The 21,695-nt window shown below is 40.1% G+C and overlaps 1 protein-coding gene across 1 annotated transcript; it reads right to left on the bottom strand.

The window, feature by feature from the left end:
* Window positions 1-2,758: 2,758 nt before the first annotated feature.
* On the bottom strand, window positions 2,759-20,523 carry Smp_199470 (acyl-CoA:glycerol-3-phosphate acyltransferase; the record flags this gene model as incomplete). The annotated part of the gene is made up of 10 exons (XM_018790354.1): window positions 2,759-5,322; window positions 5,984-6,078; window positions 8,221-8,429; window positions 10,923-11,180; window positions 18,271-18,364; window positions 19,987-20,076; window positions 20,109-20,183; window positions 20,215-20,292; window positions 20,326-20,420; window positions 20,452-20,523. 10 exons carry the CDS (start codon window positions 20,521-20,523, stop codon window positions 2,759-2,761), a joined length of 3,630 nt encoding a protein of 1,209 aa, XP_018647423.1.
* Window positions 20,524-21,695: the final 1,172 nt, after the last annotated feature.

A 21,695-nucleotide genomic window follows, 5' to 3' on the forward strand; every position in this document is an offset into this window, starting at 1 on the left:
AATAGAAAGCAGAGGAATGTGCGTAAACCAAGGAAAATTTAAATTGTGAGATGACTACAAAATCAAATGTAAAATAATACATTTTTTGAAAAAAATAACAAAAACAAAACAACGATAACAATTTGGTAGGATTGAATAGAGAATGCAAAATCAAAGTTGTAATAGAAAAATTGTACTTGTGTGAGTGTGTATACAGGATAGATCAGTTTATTATGTAGAGGATGATTGAGAGTCAGCAGGTATAACATATTGACTAACATATTTTTGTTGTGCATATTTCAATGTGTCTTTTGCTCTGTTTCGTTTTAATTCGCCATCCCTATGAATGAAGAAATAAAAGTAGATGTGATACTATAAGATAAACTTCTGACCGTAGTTACTACCTTGATGGGGTAGTCATGGTGGTCTAAGTAGGATACTGTGATAACTTAATGAAGATGGTGAAGATTTGTAGCTCAGGTGGACGATTTTGATGGAGTTTGTTCTCTGAGCTGGATGGTTTGGTCGTGGAGCTTTCATCGTCCTTCGAACACTTCACTTCAACCCGAAGTTTGTGCTGATGATGTCGTTCAGAAGGACGATGAAAGCTCCACGACCAAACCATCCAGCTCAGAGGACAAAACTCCATCAAAAGGACTCAATCGAACTATATTGGCTGGAACACTCATTTCATGTCATGCAGGCCAGTTGGAGAAAGGTAGGACTAAAGGTATCAACTTAAAGTCTGATGACGAAGTCATCTTCCTGAATGTACTAGAGTTCTGATTACGGTAAGGCATTTCCCTTAGATAACTGGTATCTACAGCGATGCTATCTTTCCATAATAAAACGTGGTATTTAGAAAAGATCAGCCCTAAAAACAAGATAGCTTTCCTTATCCCACAGATTTTCGTTACCGGTGAGAAGGCCCTTAAAATATTTTGCCAACAACATCAGGAACTATTTAGTTTCATGTAGTTGTCTCTTGTACATTGCAGCCACGATCCCGTATCCTCAAAACAACTATTGGTTCAGTTTCATTAAGAAACATCTCAAGAAAAAGTATACATTCACGATGTGGGCGATCGGGAAGTAACAACGCCCAACAAATCTATAACAGAATTCAAGATGATCATGATTGATATCACCTAACAGTTAACAGATTTACACTACCTGGTTGGGGTTTGTATGATTATAGTAACCAGTGGTTAGAGACTTTGGATGAAATGGATAAAAATCATTAATGATGGCGCAGGTGCACCCACTCTTTGTCCTCAGATTCTGTCTTTGAATTCCTTATGATTTTCTTATTTCACTAATTTATATTTTCTTAGACCGTATCTCTGATGCCGAATCTTTTCGATTACAATTAATACCGTTACTAACTGTACTACTCTAATAAATTAATTTCGCTATGTTAACAGGGTTTGGCACTTTGGATCAATGTCGAGTTTGACTGACTGAAAGATCATAAGATAGATCAAACAATCATAAAGAAATAATATCAATGTTTTGAGGAAAATATTGAATACATTTAGTAGCAAAGATGATTACTGGACTAATCTTTTAGTAGTTTCAGTTTGTAATACGTCACCGGTAGATGAGTACCACCAGCAAATAATTTAGAATAAAAGTTAAACAGTACTCTTCAGTTTCGCGTTATTTTTTTTTAACAATGCTGTGGATGATGTTAATTGGGTAAAGGAATTAACGATTATATATATAATCACCTACTGACAAACAATATCTTTCAGTACTATTAATTTAGTTGACTTCCCATACATTAATAATAATGTGACTCACCAAGTAAAGGTTAATATGATCTAAGTCGCGTAACATTATTTTAAGGTTGCCTTAATAGAAGTATGTGAAGGGAAGGGTTTAAGCCTGTTAGCTGATTGTTTAAGTAATGTGATATAAACACTAACCCGCCATTCCATAGGACAGGCATTACTTATAATAGCCCCCATTTCTTAACTTGTATAGAACAAGATCATACCATTAAGTGTGTACCATATTCTTTGGCAAACAAGAACAGAAACCTCGACCACTAATGATTGTGGTACACGATTACTAACAGTTTATCTACAAAAAGTTTTCGTTTTTTGCTACCATTCCAACAAACGATTCTAAATCAGTATTTACTATAAATTAATATCACATGGGAAACTATTGGAAATCAGATAACACCATACGACTGTCGCATTTCAGTTTCGAACTCCTTAGCAATAATTTATTTATTTATTACTTATTTAAACACATATATATTGGTACAAAAGGGCACCAGATACATATGCGCCACACAAAATAATGAAAGTAGGAAGAGAAAGGATGAAAAGATAAGGCGGACTAAAATGTACAACCAGAAAACTCTTTCAGTTAAGAAAGTTAGAACCACTCTTTATGAAGAAAGTAAAAGAAGGTTGCAGCAGGATCGCCACTGGCTTCTATTCTGAGACATATCTGATAACGTCTCTAGCCACTGTGTTGCACCATCTCTCGGACCCCAGCCAGGGAGTCGTGAAGGACCAACAGAAGCTAGCCCTTTGCAGCTTTCTTTCATACCACGACACCGTGTCATACACTGACCTCCTCTCCGCTTTTTCCAACCAGCCCCAGAGTCGGCAAATAATGCACGACGTGGAAGTCTCTGAGACGACATTCGTAAAACATGTCCAAGCCACCGAAGTCGGTGTTTCAAGATGGTGACACCAATTGAATTATCATCTCTGCGCCCGAACACACGATGCCGAACCTCTGCATTACTAACATGGTGTTGTCACTGAATGTCAGCAATCCTTCGGAAACAACGATGATCGAACACAGAGAGACGTCTAACATCCTCAACTCGGAGAGGCCAGGTTTCACAAGCATAGAGCAAAACTGCTCTCACCGACGCGTTGTAGATCCGACCTTTTACAGCCAGACTAACATCACGAAGGCGCCAAAGATGGCCCAGATTGGCATAAGCCGCTCTGGCTTTCATTATACGTGCATCAATCTCATCACTCACGCCACCACCAGCACTTATATAGTTACCTAGATACACGAACTTCTCAACTACTTCAATCTGCTCACCATCCAGGGTGAGTACAGGATGAGAATCCTGCCAGTCTTGTAGGAGTACTTTGCACTTGGAGGGTGCAAAGCACATGCCATACCTGCGGACACTGATTGCCAACTGATTAAGTGCGGATTGCATGGCTTGAGCATTATCGCACAGTAAGACAATATCATCCGCATACTCAAGGTCGAGAAGTCGTTCTCCAGGCAACATATCCACACCGCCATTACTTACATCCATCAGAGCTGTTTCCAGAATGTTATCGATGGCAAAGTTGAAGAGGAATGGTGAGATTGGGCAACCCTGCCTAACCCCACTGCTTGAATGGAACAAGGGAGAAAGGTGGTTGTATGCCCTCACTCTGCCTGAGGTGTTCGTATACAGGGCCTTTAAGATGTTGATAAACTTCTCAGGCACACTCTTCTTCAATAAACAATCCCAGAGAACAGTCCTGTCCAACGAATCGAAGGCAGCCCTGATATCAAGAAACACTACGATTGTTGGCCTGCGATAAGTATGACGGTGTTCTAACATTTGGCAGAGGGTGAAGATGTGATCAATGCATCCTCGACCAGAACGAAAACCAGCCTGCTCCTCGCGAGTCAGTCGTTCTCGGGTTTTAAACAACCTACGAAGAATGATAGAAGCCAATAGTTTGGACGCAATCGGAAGTAGACTTATCCCCCGATAGTTATTGCAGGAACAACGTGAACCCTTTTTAAAGATAGGGACGACTATCGACTCATTCCATGATGTTGGAACACTTTCTTCTTCCCAAACCTTTCTAAACAACACAGTCAATTCCTTAGTCAGAAGGTCACCACCATCTTTAAAAAGAGCCGGAGGTAAGTCATCTGGGCCCGGCGATTTGTAGCGCTTCAAGAGTTGGAGTTCCTTGCGGACTTCCGCCTCGTTTGGTGGATCAGTCGTCACCGGCCATGGGGGGCAGGACAAGCTGGTTGATGTTGCCGGAGCAGCAGGCCAGTTGAACTGCCCTTCGAAGAATTCCGCCCATCGTCCAAGACGTCGAGAGATATTAGTGATTGGCATCCCATCATCCTCGTAGATTGTTTCACTCACACCAGACTTCTTGCTGCCAGTGGCTCGGATGAGTTGGAAGAGCTTCCGGCAGTTACCAGATGCAGCTGCTGCTTCCATCTCATTAGCACGCTCCGACCACCAGGCTTCCCGGTCCTTACGCAAGCTTTGCCCGATTTCATTACGTAACAGCCTTCGTTTGTGGTCAAACTCACGGTCACCCGGAGTAGACCGACGGGCTTCCATCAGTTGTAAGGAGCCAGAAGAAACCCAGTGCTTGTAAGCGGGACGTTTCGCGAAGCCGCAAGCGGCTTTACTCGCCATTTTCATGGCGTCATGAAGATGCAACCAATGCTCATCTATACTTTTCGGTGGGATGATAGCTAGCCTAGAGGCTAGCTCCGCTCGATACTTACTTGCAACAGAAGTTGCAGCCAGTTTACTAACATCAATCCGTTGGTGGTGGTCAATCCTTCGGCCACTGAAAAGTAAGGTGAGATTGGCGCAGACCAGGGCATGATCAGACTCCAGATAGGTACTCCAAAAGGAGCGGCAGTCTTGTACACAACCACGCCAGCGGTAGCTGATCGCGATGTGATCAATCTGAGTCCAGGCTTGGGATGCAGAGGGAAGACGCCAGGTGGCACACCGGCGATGACTGTGCCGGAAGTTAGTGCTGGCCAGAAACAGGTTGTGGTCTGTGCACAGTTGCAGCAAACGGTCCCCGTTATCTGTCCTGCGACCAACAAGTCCCCATCGGCCACCTAAACGACTCTCTTCTGTGCCTAGACGCCCGACCTGTGCATTCAAGTCTCCGGCTAGTACTACAATATCTGTCGAACGCGCTTTCTGGAGAAGAACTGTTAACTGATGGTAAAACTCATCCTTGATTGCATCCGGGCTGCAATCTGTCGGGGCATAGGCGGAGATAACGAAAAGACACCGTTTCTCACTCCGATTTCTTCTCACTTTGATGGAACTTTCTAATCTAACAGCACATAACCGACTGTTAATGGGGATCCAATCGATTAGTGCTGCCTCAGCCCTAGCGCTTAGTGCGACACCAACGCCAGCAAGACCAGACGAAGATGCCACAGGGTCCCCGGATAAGCGCACGTGGAACAAGCTTCTCGAGGCGACAGATGGAGAGCGAATTTGTAGTACTTCACTACAGTCTTGAATACGGGTCTCGGATAGACAACAAACATCAACATTAAGACCTTCCAAAGACATAGCCAGCCCTATCTGTTGTCTGATCTGCATTAGTGTGCGAACGTTGAAGGAAGCCAGCTTGAACGGCGTACGTGGTTTCAGAAAGACTGCTTCAGTATTCATAATCGGTGGAAGCATTCACTTTCAACCAGACAGTGACTGGAGATCGTTTAGATAGGACAGATTTTCCACCATGGGCGAGCTGCTGCATAAGTTGAAAAGTAAGGTTACACAAATTGGGGATAAAAGGGGGTGAGTTAGCGATATGGTAAATAATAATAATAATAATAATAAAGGTAATAATAATAATAATGTAAATTGTCTTGCTTCTAGTATGAGCAGGAATAGTATCGTCAATAGAATTCATCATTTCATTTATTTGTGTGTGGGCTGTGATACTGCCCGGGTGCCCAAACCGAAGCAGGTGGTTTACTTACGGGACCACACCCCGAGCCTTTGACCAAAAGGTCTGATCCACAAGGCAGTGGAGCATCGTGAGGAGATGCAGTCCCATGGTAGCCGTTGACCAATGACAGGTTCGTCCGCCATTCGTTCCATCAGGATACTGGAGCCCATGTGCACCATTGGTTTGGAATCAGGGTTTTCCAACTCCCCTAGGTGGACCCTCCGTGTCCACCAACCCGGTTAAAGCGCCGGACATTCGCTTTTCGTCCTCTCACTTTCGTAAACAACACCCCCGCCACGAGAAGGCAGTGAGTAGGACTTCCCTGGCAGAGGCTATATATTCGCTGGCCATGTGAGAGCATTTCGAGAGGGAGAGTAGACTCTCCCCACTCTCGGCCGTACCAGGGCATTTGGGGGCAAAAGCATCGATGGTATACAAGTTTTATGTCAAGTGTGATGTTTTTAAACTACCAATGAGTCGAAATCCAACCGTACTTCAGTCACAATTAGAGATATGCATAAGTTATGTCAGTGAGGTTACACTGAATCAAACGGATTTGTCCCTTTATTTTCAATTCAAAAGTATTTGAGAGAACTAAAGAGACAGATTGAACTTAAGTAACTTCAATAACCTTGTCTTTGATTTGTTTGTATCATATAAGAAATTACCAACTGATTCGCATATTTCTCTTAAAATGAAGTCAATTAAAATACTGAGTATAGAGTTTAAATTTGGTATATCATTCAAATGTTTATTAATGTGAAGTTTGATTTATAAATTTCTAGCATTTATCAATTTTGTGCTGATGTATATCGATAACTGATCAAAAAGTCATCTAGTCGTTCCGTACATGTTTGCCTGGTGACATTGTAGGTTATTTTTAGCAAGGAATATGGACATGGTTATCAATATAAGTAAGAAACCAATAAACAGTGACTGAACTCGTCAGACGTTACAGTAATAATGACATTTATTTATTTAAACATTGATACAAGGAGGCACCAAATATATATGCGCCAAACTTCGTCTTTCGATTTGTGTGAGGGGCTGGAATACTGCCTGGGCGCCTAAACCGAAACAGGTGGTTTTCTTAGGGGGCCACATCCCGAGCCTCTGACCAAGAGGTCTAATCCACAAGGCAGTGGAGACCTTATTCGCCCTGTTCTAATATTTTTTAATTTTGCTATGGTTGGGGTTGTGTACTGTGAGATGGGCAATTTGATCGTGAGGCTTCTATTGACTTACTAGATGACATGATCAGTACAAACTTCAAACAGAAGTAAAATCATACAATTTTTCGGCTAACGGGTTGTTCTAGTAATCTTGACTCTGGTTGATTGTGGCCGGCACTTATCCTGAAATTGTCTACATATTTATTTAATCATCTTCCCCCTGACCTAACTTTTCACCTTATAGTTGCTCGTGATTTTTATATGTTTGATATCGACACGTTTATCGATCACTGACTGATCTGAGTACCAAGGTTCTAAAAATTCTCTGGTTTCCATCACGATTAAACCATGCAACTAGGAGGATGCGGACCGACAGAATTATCCTTCTGAGCTAAAAAATTTCAATTATCTTGGAAATGATATTTTATTGTACACTAGTGACTACTTTGTGGTTATGTATAATTTACGGGTTTATGAGATCCATCTTTATCAATTTTTAAACCTGAAGCATTTTACTATATAATTTTATATTTTCCATTCGTTCATGCTCAACTCTATATTCGCAGTTTTAGTTTCTCTGGGATTAGTTTCATATTGTATAAATCTTTCTGGTTTTCTATCTTGTTAGTCTCCTATCTCTAGACATGTAGTGCACTTTGGACGGTGCCACAATGAAGGCATAGTTGAATAAAACTCTAAGCAGTAAGAATAAAAGTGGTTCCAATTATATTTCGTGCAATAGTTCAATTAATCATGTTAATTTTTAACTATCAATATAGGGGTTTGTGGAGGTTAGATTTTCAGGTTCTCAGTGGTGGTCTACCTTAGATGGACTTGTTACTTCAACTGTGAAGCTATGCATACGATTAGTGAGTTATTGTACTTATATTGATATAATTTATCACTCAAATATGCAATAATCTCTACACTTCACCGTATCTATTTTCGAAATATTAGTAAGACATAAATCTCAAGTATTGTCCAATATATAGTAGATTGTAAGCTAGTAGCACAAAGAAACAAAATAAAGAGAAGTGTTATATGATGGGAGGTAGTTGGCTGTAAACCCTGGACCCGAGTCTCGTGATAGTTGGGACTGGTCAGCAAGGCGTAACTGCCGTCTCAAACGGTGAGCCAGGGTTATATAGGCTCGGGTCCCATAGACAGCATTAGTTCCCCTAAGATTGCGTGTGCACAAAGTCACTCAGGTTGGTGGACAAATTTCAAATTGATTGATCAGCAAAAAAGGACCAGACAAACACGAAATTAGTCACAGCTTAGTGATTAATGGATAACACAAGGGTAACGGTAAAATTAAAAAAAGAAAGGATATTCGATTAACTACTTACCAATCCATTCCAATCATACCACCACATTGTGCAATACTATACTGTACACGTCTTGCAAATGCAATTGAATCTTCTTGATCTGACTTTCTAGTTGGTGGTAAATACCAAACATCTACCATAATAGCCCATGATGTCATTATTTTTAAACTGTACTGGAATAAACTATCTAGACTGCTGTTCCAAAAACAGTCAGCAAACAATGGATTGTACTTTTATAGGACATGAGAAAGAGGGGAGGAGAAAAGTAATCAACAGATAATCAATAAATAACCTATATATATATATATATATATATATATATATATATATATATATATATATATATCACACCAGTTAAAATCATACATATGATACGTAATGGAACAATAAGATTCAATAAAACAATTCCATTGTATGGTTGAACGGCCTTGGAGTACCACAAACGAAATGATGTTGGGTAATAAATACATAAAATTTTGCATGATTGTTTCTTTATTAGTTGAGAACTACTACTATGGTGTATGCTACTTAAGTCGACAGACATAAGTAGTATGTAACACCAATCAGAAAAGCAATGCATGGCAGCAGAAGGCTATGAAGGTCGACTTGAAGAAAACAGAAAGGGAAATAGAAAGAAATTGTGACTTGGAAGAATCATACAGAATATGAAGGACAAATAATGGAAGTTTTGAAAATGAAGTATTCAATGTATGCTTCTCATTAGAACCGGCCACTGGTAAACAAGATGGAACCTGGTACGCATGTGTATCTGTTTAAGTTGACATGCCTGATTAGCACAGTAAAATGAAATTTTCATAACAGACAGAGTAGAGGAAATGATAAAAGTTTCAGTGATAGTAGAGAATATTAGGGATAGAGAAAGTGATTTGAGAAGACAGAATGAATTTACGGAATATGAAGTATAGGTACTGCAAGACAAAGAATGAACGTATCTGCGATATTGCAAATGATTCTGACCAATTTTATCCAACATCTCCGACCATCGGCCATAATAACCACGTGGTCCAAGTTGCCATGCACCTTAGATTCGAACAGTGGAAGGGAATCAACAAAAAGAGGAGGACAGAATGGGAAATAACACAAAAGACAATTTACATTTAAGCATGTAGAATACAGACCAAGAAAGGATAAATGCGATTGAAAGATAAAACGTTAATGACACCTGATTCACGATTTATAAAATGACGGAGAATGAATGTAAATATACATTATACTGTGAAAGACTTCGCGTTATGTAACTATCAAACATCCTACCTGAACACTGATTACCACGACGCGCAATGATGAATACTATTGGGGATGGTTGAAAGAAAGTTAGGGGCGGCCAAACCAAAACGTGGCATCAGAGCTTGAAGTCACTAACTTCTAGTCTAAGCCATGTTGGTAGATGCAGACTACTTGCTTGAGGTCCGCGTGACTATCGTAACCGATGGTTGGAGACTCTCGGTGACATGGCTCACAATCGATCACAATGGCGCAGGTGTATACACTCTTTATCTTCCCTTAAACCTTGAGGTTAAAATTGCTTCATATCTGTCTTCCTTCCTATACTATTATCCTCATGCTCAACCTTTCTTTTATATATTACCACCATTAAATTAACTACTTCTATGAAATCGGTGTTCATCTTGTTGTGCTAACGAGGTATGGCAACTTGGACCGATGCATATATGTTCCTGGTCCTACGTTGTAGCTGACTGACTGACTGATCCAACAAATAATTTTGAGAATAACTTAATAGTTTACTATTTTTAACTCCAATGAACTTGTGAGTAGTACGATCGACACCTAATGATAAGTGAGGTCGAACAAAATTGTCAGAGATAATGAATGGGTTTGAGCTTGTGACAACACTTATTAATAGAAAATGTTAGCTGTTGTTACCGTGTCAAAGAATATGATTGAAGTTAACTGTTATATATGTCGGTAGATGACAATCTAACATATATAAACATTTTGCAAGGATATAAAATGTAATGATATCTGTTATTTTTCAGAACACATAACTACTATCCAGTTATATTCTACACTGTAGCAATGGCTTGTGCGTATCTGATGGCCAATAGCAGGTAGCAAATAGTGGTACAATTTACTTATTTTCACTAAAGGAAGAACAAAAATTTCAGCAAATTGAAGTCAAAGTGATAAGTACAGAGAGTGAGAATGTTTGGTAGCCTGTGCATTTAGCAGTTAACCCCTAAATGCTGAATGCGAACATATATATTCATTTTCATTAACTTAATTAGCGATAAGTATAAAGTTTAACTTTTATAAAGGAGACCTGATTTATGTCTAAGCACTCTAGTGTCAGTATTTTGGTTGAATGGTCAAATAACTGACCGACAGAATTCGATCAGCGTCAAAGGACTAGGCAAACATGAAATTGGTCAATACTCATTGATAAGTCACAAGACAAGCCCTCACATGGAATCATGAAGGTCAAAGGAGAAGAGGAAGACCAAAGAACACATTACGCCGAGAAATAGAGACAGACATGAGAAGAATGAACAAGAACTGGATAGAACTAGAAAAGAAGGCCCAGGACAGAGTGGGTTGGAGAATGCTGGTCGGCGGCCTATGCTCCATTGGGAGTAACAGGCGTAACATAACATAACAAGAAATAAGTCGTGGTTAGAATAGCTCTGCAGTAACATATATATATATATATACTTAGGAAGCTTTCGTTAAAAAGCGATACATACTCTGATTGCAACAGGATGAATTTCAGCGCCCACTTCGAAACAACCCTTCTTGAATTTCATGACTGATGTATTATTGATACAAGTACCTTCTGGAAAAATGAGAATAGGCTCAGCATTCGGTGTAGCTGCGTGGTTTTTTAACCTTTTCGCTGTAGAATGACGATCTAAGATTTCATCACGATCAAACCAAATAGCAGGCACAGCACACGAGATTATCCGTTCAGCGAAACCAAAAAATCCCCCATGCTTTTGCCCAACCTGAATAAAAGAAAAAAACTATTAATAATAGTGTCATTTACACAAAATAATCGTAGCTAGTATTTAAGGTTTGCAAATATTGTAGATATCACCTAATTCACCACTCAATATTCTTTTATGATCTATTGTTGTATCTGTAGAGTAATATAAATGATAATATAGGAATAATAATCTCACTCACCAGGTGTACTTCCAAATGAGCCAGACTCTAAATGTAAGGAGCTAATCATATTATCTGGTTGCCCAAACTGAATTGGGCGGAGTGAGTTTCAAACGTGAGGCTTGGTGTCAAAAAGTTGAATCTCTTAACCATTAAGTTGTCGCTCCGCAATAACGTTTGCCTACCACTCGAAATTGATGTAATGGAACTCAATTCTCAATCGGTGGTAGTTTAGAAAAAGACAATGGACAGAAGGAATCCATGTTTATCGTTTATCACTTGTATTTTCAGGGTGTTCTACAATGTTAGCTGTTTTCTCTTCTGGTCTTTACGTGTTCTGCCTACGCCATGCTTTTGATATGCAGAAACTCCTCTTTCCGTCTGATGACTGTGACAGCTTCGAGGCCACATTCCGCTACATACTACTTACGAGCAATCTTGTGAGTACCGTTCATCACAGTAGGTTGAATGTTCGAAAGCAGTCTACACATAAGGAGTGCAGTTCAAAACTAAGTACAAACATGTATACTCCGCAAAAATGAGTAACTAGTTATACTGAACCATAATCGGCCTTACTACATATATTTCAAATGTAGATGCATGCAGGAGAATATTACACTACGACTAAGTTGACTATATCAATTATATTTTTATACGGCACGTATGTGTTAGTCATTTGGACAATTAAGCTAGGTGTTCATTGATTTTTGTAGCTGAAGGTCGATCTTAAGTGAATGTGTGATTACTTTAATTGAAAAGTAGTAGACTTCTAACCGAGCAAATATTGTACTAGTCAATCCGACACAACGTAGAACTTCGTACGTACGTATATCAGTTCGAGTTGCCATACAACATTAGCACAGAGATGCAGATGTGGATCCAAATCTCACGGTGGTAGAAGTAGTAAGAGTATAAGCGGTGTTCCGAAAGATTAGGGTTTGAAGATGTTATTCAAGGAGTATAATCCGGTAAAATAAATTTGGAGAGATAAAAAAAGATAGGGACATGAAGAACTCAGAAGATTAGAATTTGGGAGGACAAAGAGTGGATGCATCTTCACCATTGCATTTCCGAGATAGTTTTGCTGACAGTTGGGTTTCTAATACCGGTTTCTTTAACAAGTCTGGACAGTTGTCTGCTGTTGCCTATTGCTGTTGCCTATTGCCGCTGCCTTTCCCATCTCTCTTGTTTTCGCTACCCACCACTGTTCACGATCATTGCGTAGGCGTCTTACCAGCCTGTGCTTAAGCTGACTCCACTCTTCGTTATGTTCAGAGCCAGATGGGGTGAGTCTTCGAGCATCTATCAGTGCGGTAGATGCTGCTGAGATCCAGTGTTTCTCCCTAACCTTATGGTTTGCCCTACTAGCAGATATCACTGCTGTTTCCACAGCTTTTCGGACGTCGTTCCATGCTGCCTCGGGGTGGGCACAACTTACATGGCTGCTCAACTGTTTTTCTAGTTGTTCCTGAAATATATTCTTAGCTTGCCTATCATTAAGTAGAACCCTAAGAGGTTTTCTTACAGTGCCTTTCCTACATCCAGTAAGACGCAGACAAATACGTGCTCGCACTAGAGCATGATCTGAATCTAAGCATGTGCTCCAGAATGAGCGACAGTCTTCTATCGAGCCCCTCCATCGGTGACTGATAGCGATGTGATCTATTTGGGTCCAACGTTGTGTTGGGGATGTCAAATCCCCAGAACTTACTTGATAAGTGGCTTAATTTTGTAATTTTATTTTGGAAACTTGAATTTAGCTGTTTTCGCGCCAAATGCGCTCTTTTTACCTTCACGTCATATTTCCCACTTGTAACTATCTTAAACGCTATTGGTCCGTTGTTTCTTTGTGTGTGCTATTTATAAATGATGCCCAAGGACAATTTGCTGCTGTACATATACGCTTGACTTTTTCCCTTAATTGGTTGCTGTGCTTCTGGCTGCTACGGGATATAACTTCCCGCTTCCAACTTGGACTTCTTACTCTAGTTAGCTGGGTCGTGTCAGAATAGCTAGCTTATCGGTCCCTGGTCACAAGTCATTGTTCCGTTAGCTACTAGTGAATTCGTAACGTTTCAGACATAACCATTGGCGACGAGGCTGGTGCAAATATGGATCCTGCAAAAGTGGGATTATTGCTCGAACAGCAGATGAAACTTATCCAGATGCTAACAGAAACAAAAATTACGACCAATAGCCAACCAAGCAGTTCTAATCCTACCACTACTGCACCTTCAGTTGATGGTATTGACAGCAGAATTTCTGAGTTTCATTACGATCCTGAATCTAATGTTACGTTTGATATGTGGTTTCGGCGTTATGAAGATTTATTCAGATTTGATTTTGCCAATCAAGATGATGCTTGGAAAGTCCGTTTGCTGCTTCGAAAGCTGGGTCCTAGTGAACTTGATAAATATTGTAACTTGATTCTGCCTCTAAACCCACGCGATCGCTCATTCTCAGACACTGTCCAGTCATTGAGATAATTCCTCACTGTTCAACACACGCTACCGATGCTTGAAGCTGACTATGAACGAAGACACCGATTCTCTGACGCATGTGGGCATTGTCAACCGCGAATGCGAACGCTTTCGGTTGAAGTCGCTAACTGAAGATCAGTTCAAAGCCCTCATTCTCATCTGCAGCCTCCAATCGCAAAAGTTCAGTAACATTGGAACACGGTTGCTCAGTCGATTGGATTAAGACCCCAAGCTGACTCTTAATGATATTGCTAACGAATATCAACGTCTAATTAATCTGCAGCATGACACTACTATGGTTCAACGTGGTGTTTCTGATCGCCCTGAAGTACATGTAGTCCAACAACCAACGAAACCTGTTAAATCCGCCCCAGCTATACCTAGTTCATCTCACTCTAACTCAGTCCAACAAGCAAAGACGAATCCTCCTGCTCCATGCTGGCACTGTGGTGCATGGCATTATGTTCGAAGCTGCCCGTGTAAACAACATCGTTGCAGGAAGTGTAAAGCTGTGGGCCACACAGATGGATTTTGCCAAAATACGAAGCCGAATCGCCCCAGAAGTACTAGAAAGTCTGCTTCCAAGCCGTGCACAAATTCGTTGAGTTTTGTAGAAACCTGTCAGAACTCAACCCCAGGTGAGAGAAAATTTATTGCCATTAATATTAACGGGCATCCATTTAGATTGCAAATAGACACAGCATCAGACCTGATGATTCTTTCACAATTCCACATTGGTCATCCAGGCATAAAGCGTATGAAATCCATCGCCAGAAGCTATGCTTACCGGCCCCTCATGGACCAGCATATCGTGGATCTAGTAAACAAATGCGTTCAGTGTCAACAAGCTGCAAAGTCCAATGCGAAGGTGCCGCCGGTTCCATGGCCACAGCCTGAGCATCCCTGGTCTAGGATACATGTCGACTTTGCCGGTCCAGTTAGCTGGGTCGCGTCAGAATAGCTAGCTTATCTGTCCCTGGTCACAAGTCATTGTTCCGTTTGCTACTAGTGAATTCGTAACGCTTCAGACATAACACGTTGGGAAGAATTCGGGGGTCACCATGTCAAAAGATGTTTTTCCTTGTGCTTAAAGTTAGTATTCGTAAGAAACAGGCGGTCATCTGAGCATAGCTGCAACAGACGGTCGCTATTTTCTATTCTTTGAGCCACGACACCATAAGATCCACCCCGGTGTCTTTCCTTTCCGTTTAGTTTACCTACTTGAGCATTAAAGTCACCCGCCACTATTACTACATCAAGACGCCTAGCTTTTCAGAGAAGGTCGGAAAACTTTTTGTAAAACTCATCTTTTACCTCATATGAGCTGCAGTCAGTGGAAGAGTAGGCAGAGACGACGAAGAGGCAACGACGGGTGTCCCTATTTTTCCGAGTCCTTACTGTTCCGTTTAGTCGGTCAGTGCACAGCCGACTGTCTACTGGGATCCAGTCTGAAAGAGCTAGTCCTGCCCTAGAAATCAGCGCCATACCTACGTCAGCGAGGTCACGAGAAGCAGCGTCAGGGCTTTCAGATACACGAAGTGTGAATCGAGTTGGTTCTCTATTTTGACATAGTAAGGTCAAATGAATGACGCTACTCGGATCTTGTATGCGCGTTCCGGAGACGTAGCACACATCGATGGTGCGAGATTCTGAAGTCCCAACTAAGGAAGCCAGTTGTCCTATTTAGCACAGTGTTCGGACGTTAAAAGCTCCTATATGTAGTTTAGATCGTGGTTTCAGGAGAGCAAGAATAACATCCTGTGTGTGTTGTTACGGGTATGAGGGCTAATATCACTTCCGACTGCCCACACTGTGGAAGGGTATTTCTTGAGGGACCTGAAAAGGTAAACCGGATTAATGTTGGTCTTAACGACCTGGGAGCGTGATCGCAGAGCCCAAGGGACAACTGCTTAAGGCCGGTCACACACGGCCTTTTTGTGGGAGGTTTTTGACGTGTTAGCTCCGTTCTTCAAAGGGCCTTACCGCCGGAGACGGAAATCCGTGAAGTGAGGTGAGGCGTGACATTTTTAGGGTCGACCTTTTCTAACCCCACCCCTCCTTGTGAGAAGGCAGCATCGCTGTAGATGGTGGTCGTCCAAGGGAAACACCTTACTGTTGTTACACCTCTCTACAGTCAGCAATACGACTTCGCCCTCAGACCTTGAGTTGCTGCTTTTAGTCTTACCGTTTTCCAATCGACCTGCCTGACATGGTAGAACCTACAGGAACATATGTTCCAGCCAATATGGCTCGATTGGGTCATCACGATAGGCAAGCCTGACCACCACATCAATGTAGCAGCTACGGTCGAGAAATATCATACATCTGACTGTTGAAGATTAAGTTCTGTGAAATAAGATGCTACCCAAAGTGCTTAGAAATATTTCATCAATTATGCTGTTATATTTTTAGAATTTTTGAAGATATGTTTTTTATTTGGCTCTATATTACATAATTCATGTTGTTTTAATAACCTAATGAAGTTTAAAACTAGTCGAAAGTAACATTTATACGTTTATCCTTTTTTTCTGTTAATTTTTCTTTCAATTATGAACTAATCGGATAACAACAACAATTAAACGTTTATTTTGTATAGATTTTTGACAAACTTCTATCCGGTAAAGATATTGAGAAAATATGTGGCGTAGATGTTGTGTAATGAAATGTATTTATTTATTTAAACACATAAACATTGGTACAAGAAGGCACCAAATAATATGCGCCACATAAATCATTCGATTTGTGTGAGGGCTGGAATACTACCTGGGTGTCCAAACCGAAACAGGTGGTTTTCTTAGGGAGCCAAACCCGGAGCCTTTGACCCGAAGGTCTAATCCTCAAGGAAGTGGAATAACTTTAGGACATGCAGTCCCATGATAGCCGGTGACCAACGACTGGTTCATACGCCGTTTGTTTCTTCAGGATACTGAGGCCCATGTGCACATTGCTTTGGAATCAGTGTTTTCCAACTCCCCTAGGTGGACCCTCCGTGTCTACCAACCCGGTTAAAGCACCGGACATTCGCTTTTCGTCCTCTCAATTTGGTAAACAATAGTAATGCCACGAGAAGATAGTGAGTAGGACTTCCGTGGCAGTGGTTGTATGGACGTGGCCATGTAAGAATATTTCAAGAGGGAGAGCAGACTCTCCCCACTCTCGGCCGTACCAGGGCATTTGATGATTTAGAGTGAGGCTTGTTATTTTTAACATCCTATTGAGTCAAAGAATGGATAAGATTCAATGAATCACCAATTTATAATAAAACTCAGTGATCAGTTTCAGGCTGAGAAATTCGTTAACACTAGTGCTAACTACATAAAAAATTTATGATTGGATATATGTATATATGAGTAGTTTCGAAAAATACTGAGTTAATCTGTATTTCAACCCACCAATTGAAATTAAGATGAGTTTATTCAGTCACAGGAGTCATTATAGAGTGGTAAATAAGTATGATAGGCTGATCAATTGATCTGATACAAAATTATCATATCCGGTCACTGATAATTATTTGTGAAGTTAGAAGTAACTTTAAACATTTCTGGACTTTTCCAACTTTACTGTGGAACTGGTGAGTTGTACAACTGGAAACCACGGAGGATGACCTTGTAGTGTTTATAAAATGTGAGAAAGAAACTGATAAACTGAAATGATCTACATGTTGAGACAATAGCATTTACCATACGAGAGCTCAAAACACAAGCTTTTTATACGATATAACTTTAACAGGCCATTGGTCAGTTGAATTATTGTAGAACGAAGCAAAGAACTGGATGTATAAAAGTGAATTAAGAATTAAAATCCAGATACTTATTTTAGGCACCCACAGGAGTTAGATGTGTGAATTTATGTTAGGTCAAAAAGTATTAATACAACTGCACTGTTAATACTTCGTTTCGGAGTGTCTAACCGAATAAAATTGCAAGAAACAAACGTGGATGCAGGGGTAAAAAATACGTACTTGAAATCAAACTATATTCAAAACTTGATGGAAGATAAGAAATACCAGAATCTGGACTATTGAGACGGATTGTGAGACAATAGTTATGGTTATATTGTAGACAAACACCAGAAAAACTCTACCTTTCTACAAGGTTTACATCAACAGTCAATGACTAGGCTGATTCCATGTGTTGATTTGACTAATATTAGACTGTTAAAGCATATTCTTATGTAAGCTAACACAACATTCCGGAGAAGGTGGATGATTAAACGTAGTCCCAACCACTTTAATTGATAAAGGCTGACAACTCATTAGCCCTTTCACCAAGTACTCTACACCAAGAATTAATATAACTCGAAGAGGCAATACTTTGGGAACTCAATGATCAATGCCTACAACTCAAGTATTTCTCATACTTAGACACAGTCCACTATTGTGCAACATACAAGGCGAAAAAACTTCAAATGGTGAAATAAAATTACAGAATAAACTATGGAAAAGTCTTACAACAGCGTAGGTAACATCTGAGGCCAAAACGCACCAATCAAACGGTGTCGTATGGTTGGCGACACAAATTGTATTCGCCTTAGGGCGGTTTTCTCTACACAAAAGGTAAAGAGCATAAATACGGTTAGTTTTTAGCAGCACAAAATAATTGGGTATAATAATTTACTATGAACAAACTTAGAAGCAAAGTTTTTTTAGGATATGAAAACAATCGTATGATTTTTAGTTACTGTTATAATAGGCGTTATCAAACTTTAAATTCACTTAGTATTGTTTGTTATCAAACTTTGTTTCAAATACCTGTACTCTAACCAACGGCAGTTCAGATTATATGGTTAAGTACTCTTAGTTATAATTGTTAAACCTTATAAAAAATTATCAAAAATATTTGTTAGCTTAGTGTTTTTGTCAAGCAATGCAGAGATGGTATAACGATAAAAATTAATCTGGTTCGTAAAAACAGGGTTCATGATCACGTACTTGTAAAATTAGTTACAAAAACGTCATAAACCATGATTTATAGAAAGGCTGCAATAATGGCCAAGCACAGAAACTGAAGTAGATGGCTTTTAGAAAGCTACTTACAAAGTCTTGATGACTGAACAAACGTTTAGTTTAGCCCAAACATCATCTATTGTTCCAATGTTTTGGGCGTCATGTGCACCGCTGGCTCGAAAACAGGATTTGTTAACTTCTTTACGTGAACCTTTCGTCAGTCAGCTACAACGTAGGACCAGGAACATATATGCATCGGTCCAAGTTGCCATACCTCGTTAGCACAACAAGATGAACACCGATTTCATAGAAGTAGTTAATTTAATGGTGGTAATATATAAAAGAAAGGTTGAGCATGAGGATAATAGTATAGGAAGGAAGACAGATATGAAGCAATTTTAACCTCAAGGTTTAAGGGAAGATAAAGAGTGTATACACCTGCGCCATTGTGATCGATTGTGAGCCATGTCACCGAGAGTCTCCAACCATCGGTTACGATAGTCACGCGGACCTCAAGCAAGTAGTCTGCATCTACCAACATGGCTTAGACTAGAAGTTAGTGACTTCAAGCTCTGATGCCACGTTTTGGTTTGGCCGCCCCTAACTTTCTTTCAACCATCCCCAATAGTATTCATCATTGCGCGTCGTGGTAATCGGTGTTCAGGCATACGTAACGCGTGGCCCAACCATCTCGGTTGATGAAGATTCACAACCTCATCAACTGATTTACCATCTCTAACAGCACTCGAGAACCTTTCGCACCCACCAACTAGATTCACGCGTGTTTTGGACTTCTGATTTTAATGGAGAAACTGGGATTGAGAACCAGTGAATCCACTGTGACTTCGGAAACTGAACAGAACATCCAACTCATGCATAGAAAATGTGGCTCGGAGCCCATAATAAAATTATGTGCTTGGTTTGATGGCATTTCATCATCTAATAATTTAGTTGATGAACATGACAAGTCATATCTGTTTGTGCCGCATCTTAAAGAGGTTTTCCGAAGTTTATTTGAGTCGATCCCGTAATCATCATCCCAGATACGAAAAAGCATCTATAACTTATTAAAAGAAGCTATTGAGAAATGGTCGTATGCCTCAAATACGCGAAATCTTCCATAATTTTTTAAAAGATGATTACGAGTGTCTGGTGATAAACGTCGCAGTGTTCTTCCAAAAAATAAATGGTAAACTGTGATAGCTGGTTAAATAGACAAACCTGTTGTGGAAACGAATAACTGCCGAGAATGAACACAAATTAAGCCGTACGGCTGCCTGAATTCCTTCGGTGGATAACCAATTTTTAAACCTTGATAAATGAGTGTAACAAAATGAAAGTACCGTGAAGGAGGAAGCTTCCGAGCCACAGCACCTATAATCCATGTGAAGAACACTGAAGAAAAGAAAACAACAAGTCTGAGGAATTAATGATAACTATAAAGCTTACCTGCACGGCAAGAATATTACATAACGAACAATAAGGCCCACAAGCCATAGCATCATTAGGGTGGTATGGTTATCTTTCCTATGAAGTGAACGGTAAAAATAACACACCTACTTGGCATATACATAACTCTGGTTGCGGCTCAAGAAATTCCATACTCTTAACTCCGCAGCTGTGAATCTCTTGGTAACAGAATCTTCTATAATGGCCTAAAACAGTAATTTGCAAGAGGCCACAAACCTCTATTCCACATTTAACTAAGTATATTGGGTAGTGCAATCTGAATCCTCTTTGATCTGGAACAAGATGCATTTTAACCTTTACGCCTCCTTCAGTTAGTTGAATGTCTCTTTCAATCAAATCATCATCTGAAGCAAGAGGTCACTGAAGTGGAGTAACCAACCATATGTATCAAGGTTTTCAAAACTGTCAACACTTCTTATTCTCTTAAGGTTCTCGTTTACTGTGACAGCCGAGGAGGCGTACTATGTGTATACATCAGCGAAAGAATTTTAACGTACGGAAAACAGTCTATCCAACATAGAAATATACAAGTGTTGGATAATCTGGATTTTGAAACATGCCGACACTACCGAACTCCAGAAGAACCAGGTGACCGCAAGGAAGTAAAACCAGAAAACACAATAAAGTATGCTAGGCATTGTGGTGGAGATTGGTTGCCCTTCAAGAGTACCAGCAGGTGATAGAAGACTGACAACTCAATAAAAATCTGAAATAGAAATTTAGAATATTTAATAGGGGTTTTAGATTAAAATGCAACTGCTACCACTGTCAAGCCTTGAAATACATGTACACAAACTATGACAACGAAAAAAATGAACAGGCTACGGATAGCATGTTAAATTCAACACCAAGTGATCGAAGGTGCCACTAAGTATTAATAGAGGTCAGTAACTAGGCCAGAACAAAGGTACTAGAAAGCGCCAGTTCAGAAATGCAAAAAACATGACCGAACTTGGGAGGATCAGAAATTTATCGGAGTAATACAGTTGAACAGCACTTGATATGTAAGTGAAAAGATACAATTGGAATACTTAGAACTTAGTGTGTAATTGACATTATCAGCTCTTGCAAGAAATGACAATACTGGATTCAAAGTTGTGCGAAGTTTCAAGAATTTAGTTTTCGACAATAAGTAACTCCCTTCAGCCTTAATGCTGACATTGACATCATTATTACCTATATCTCAACGGAATATGTTTATTCATTGCGAACAATTAGCAGAGTTAAGTTGTGTTACTAGGATGTTACAAACGTTATAGGGAACACCTAAAATCATATTGGGCGGACTCCAAACATGTAACGGGAAGTCATTTTTTAAGCGCCACCGGATCAGAACAAATCAGATGTTTACGTAACGAAAATTATCTTAAAGACGAGGAAAGACCCAACAAACTATTTACATATGTTGCTTAGTTATACATCAGTTTCACGCCATTAGTGAAATCCTAGGAAATGTGGCT

Source organism: Schistosoma mansoni (assembly GCF_000237925.1).
Source record: "Schistosoma mansoni, WGS project CABG00000000 data, supercontig 0309, strain Puerto Rico, whole genome shotgun sequence".
Classification (NCBI taxonomy): Eukaryota; Metazoa; Platyhelminthes; class Trematoda; order Strigeidida; family Schistosomatidae; genus Schistosoma; species Schistosoma mansoni.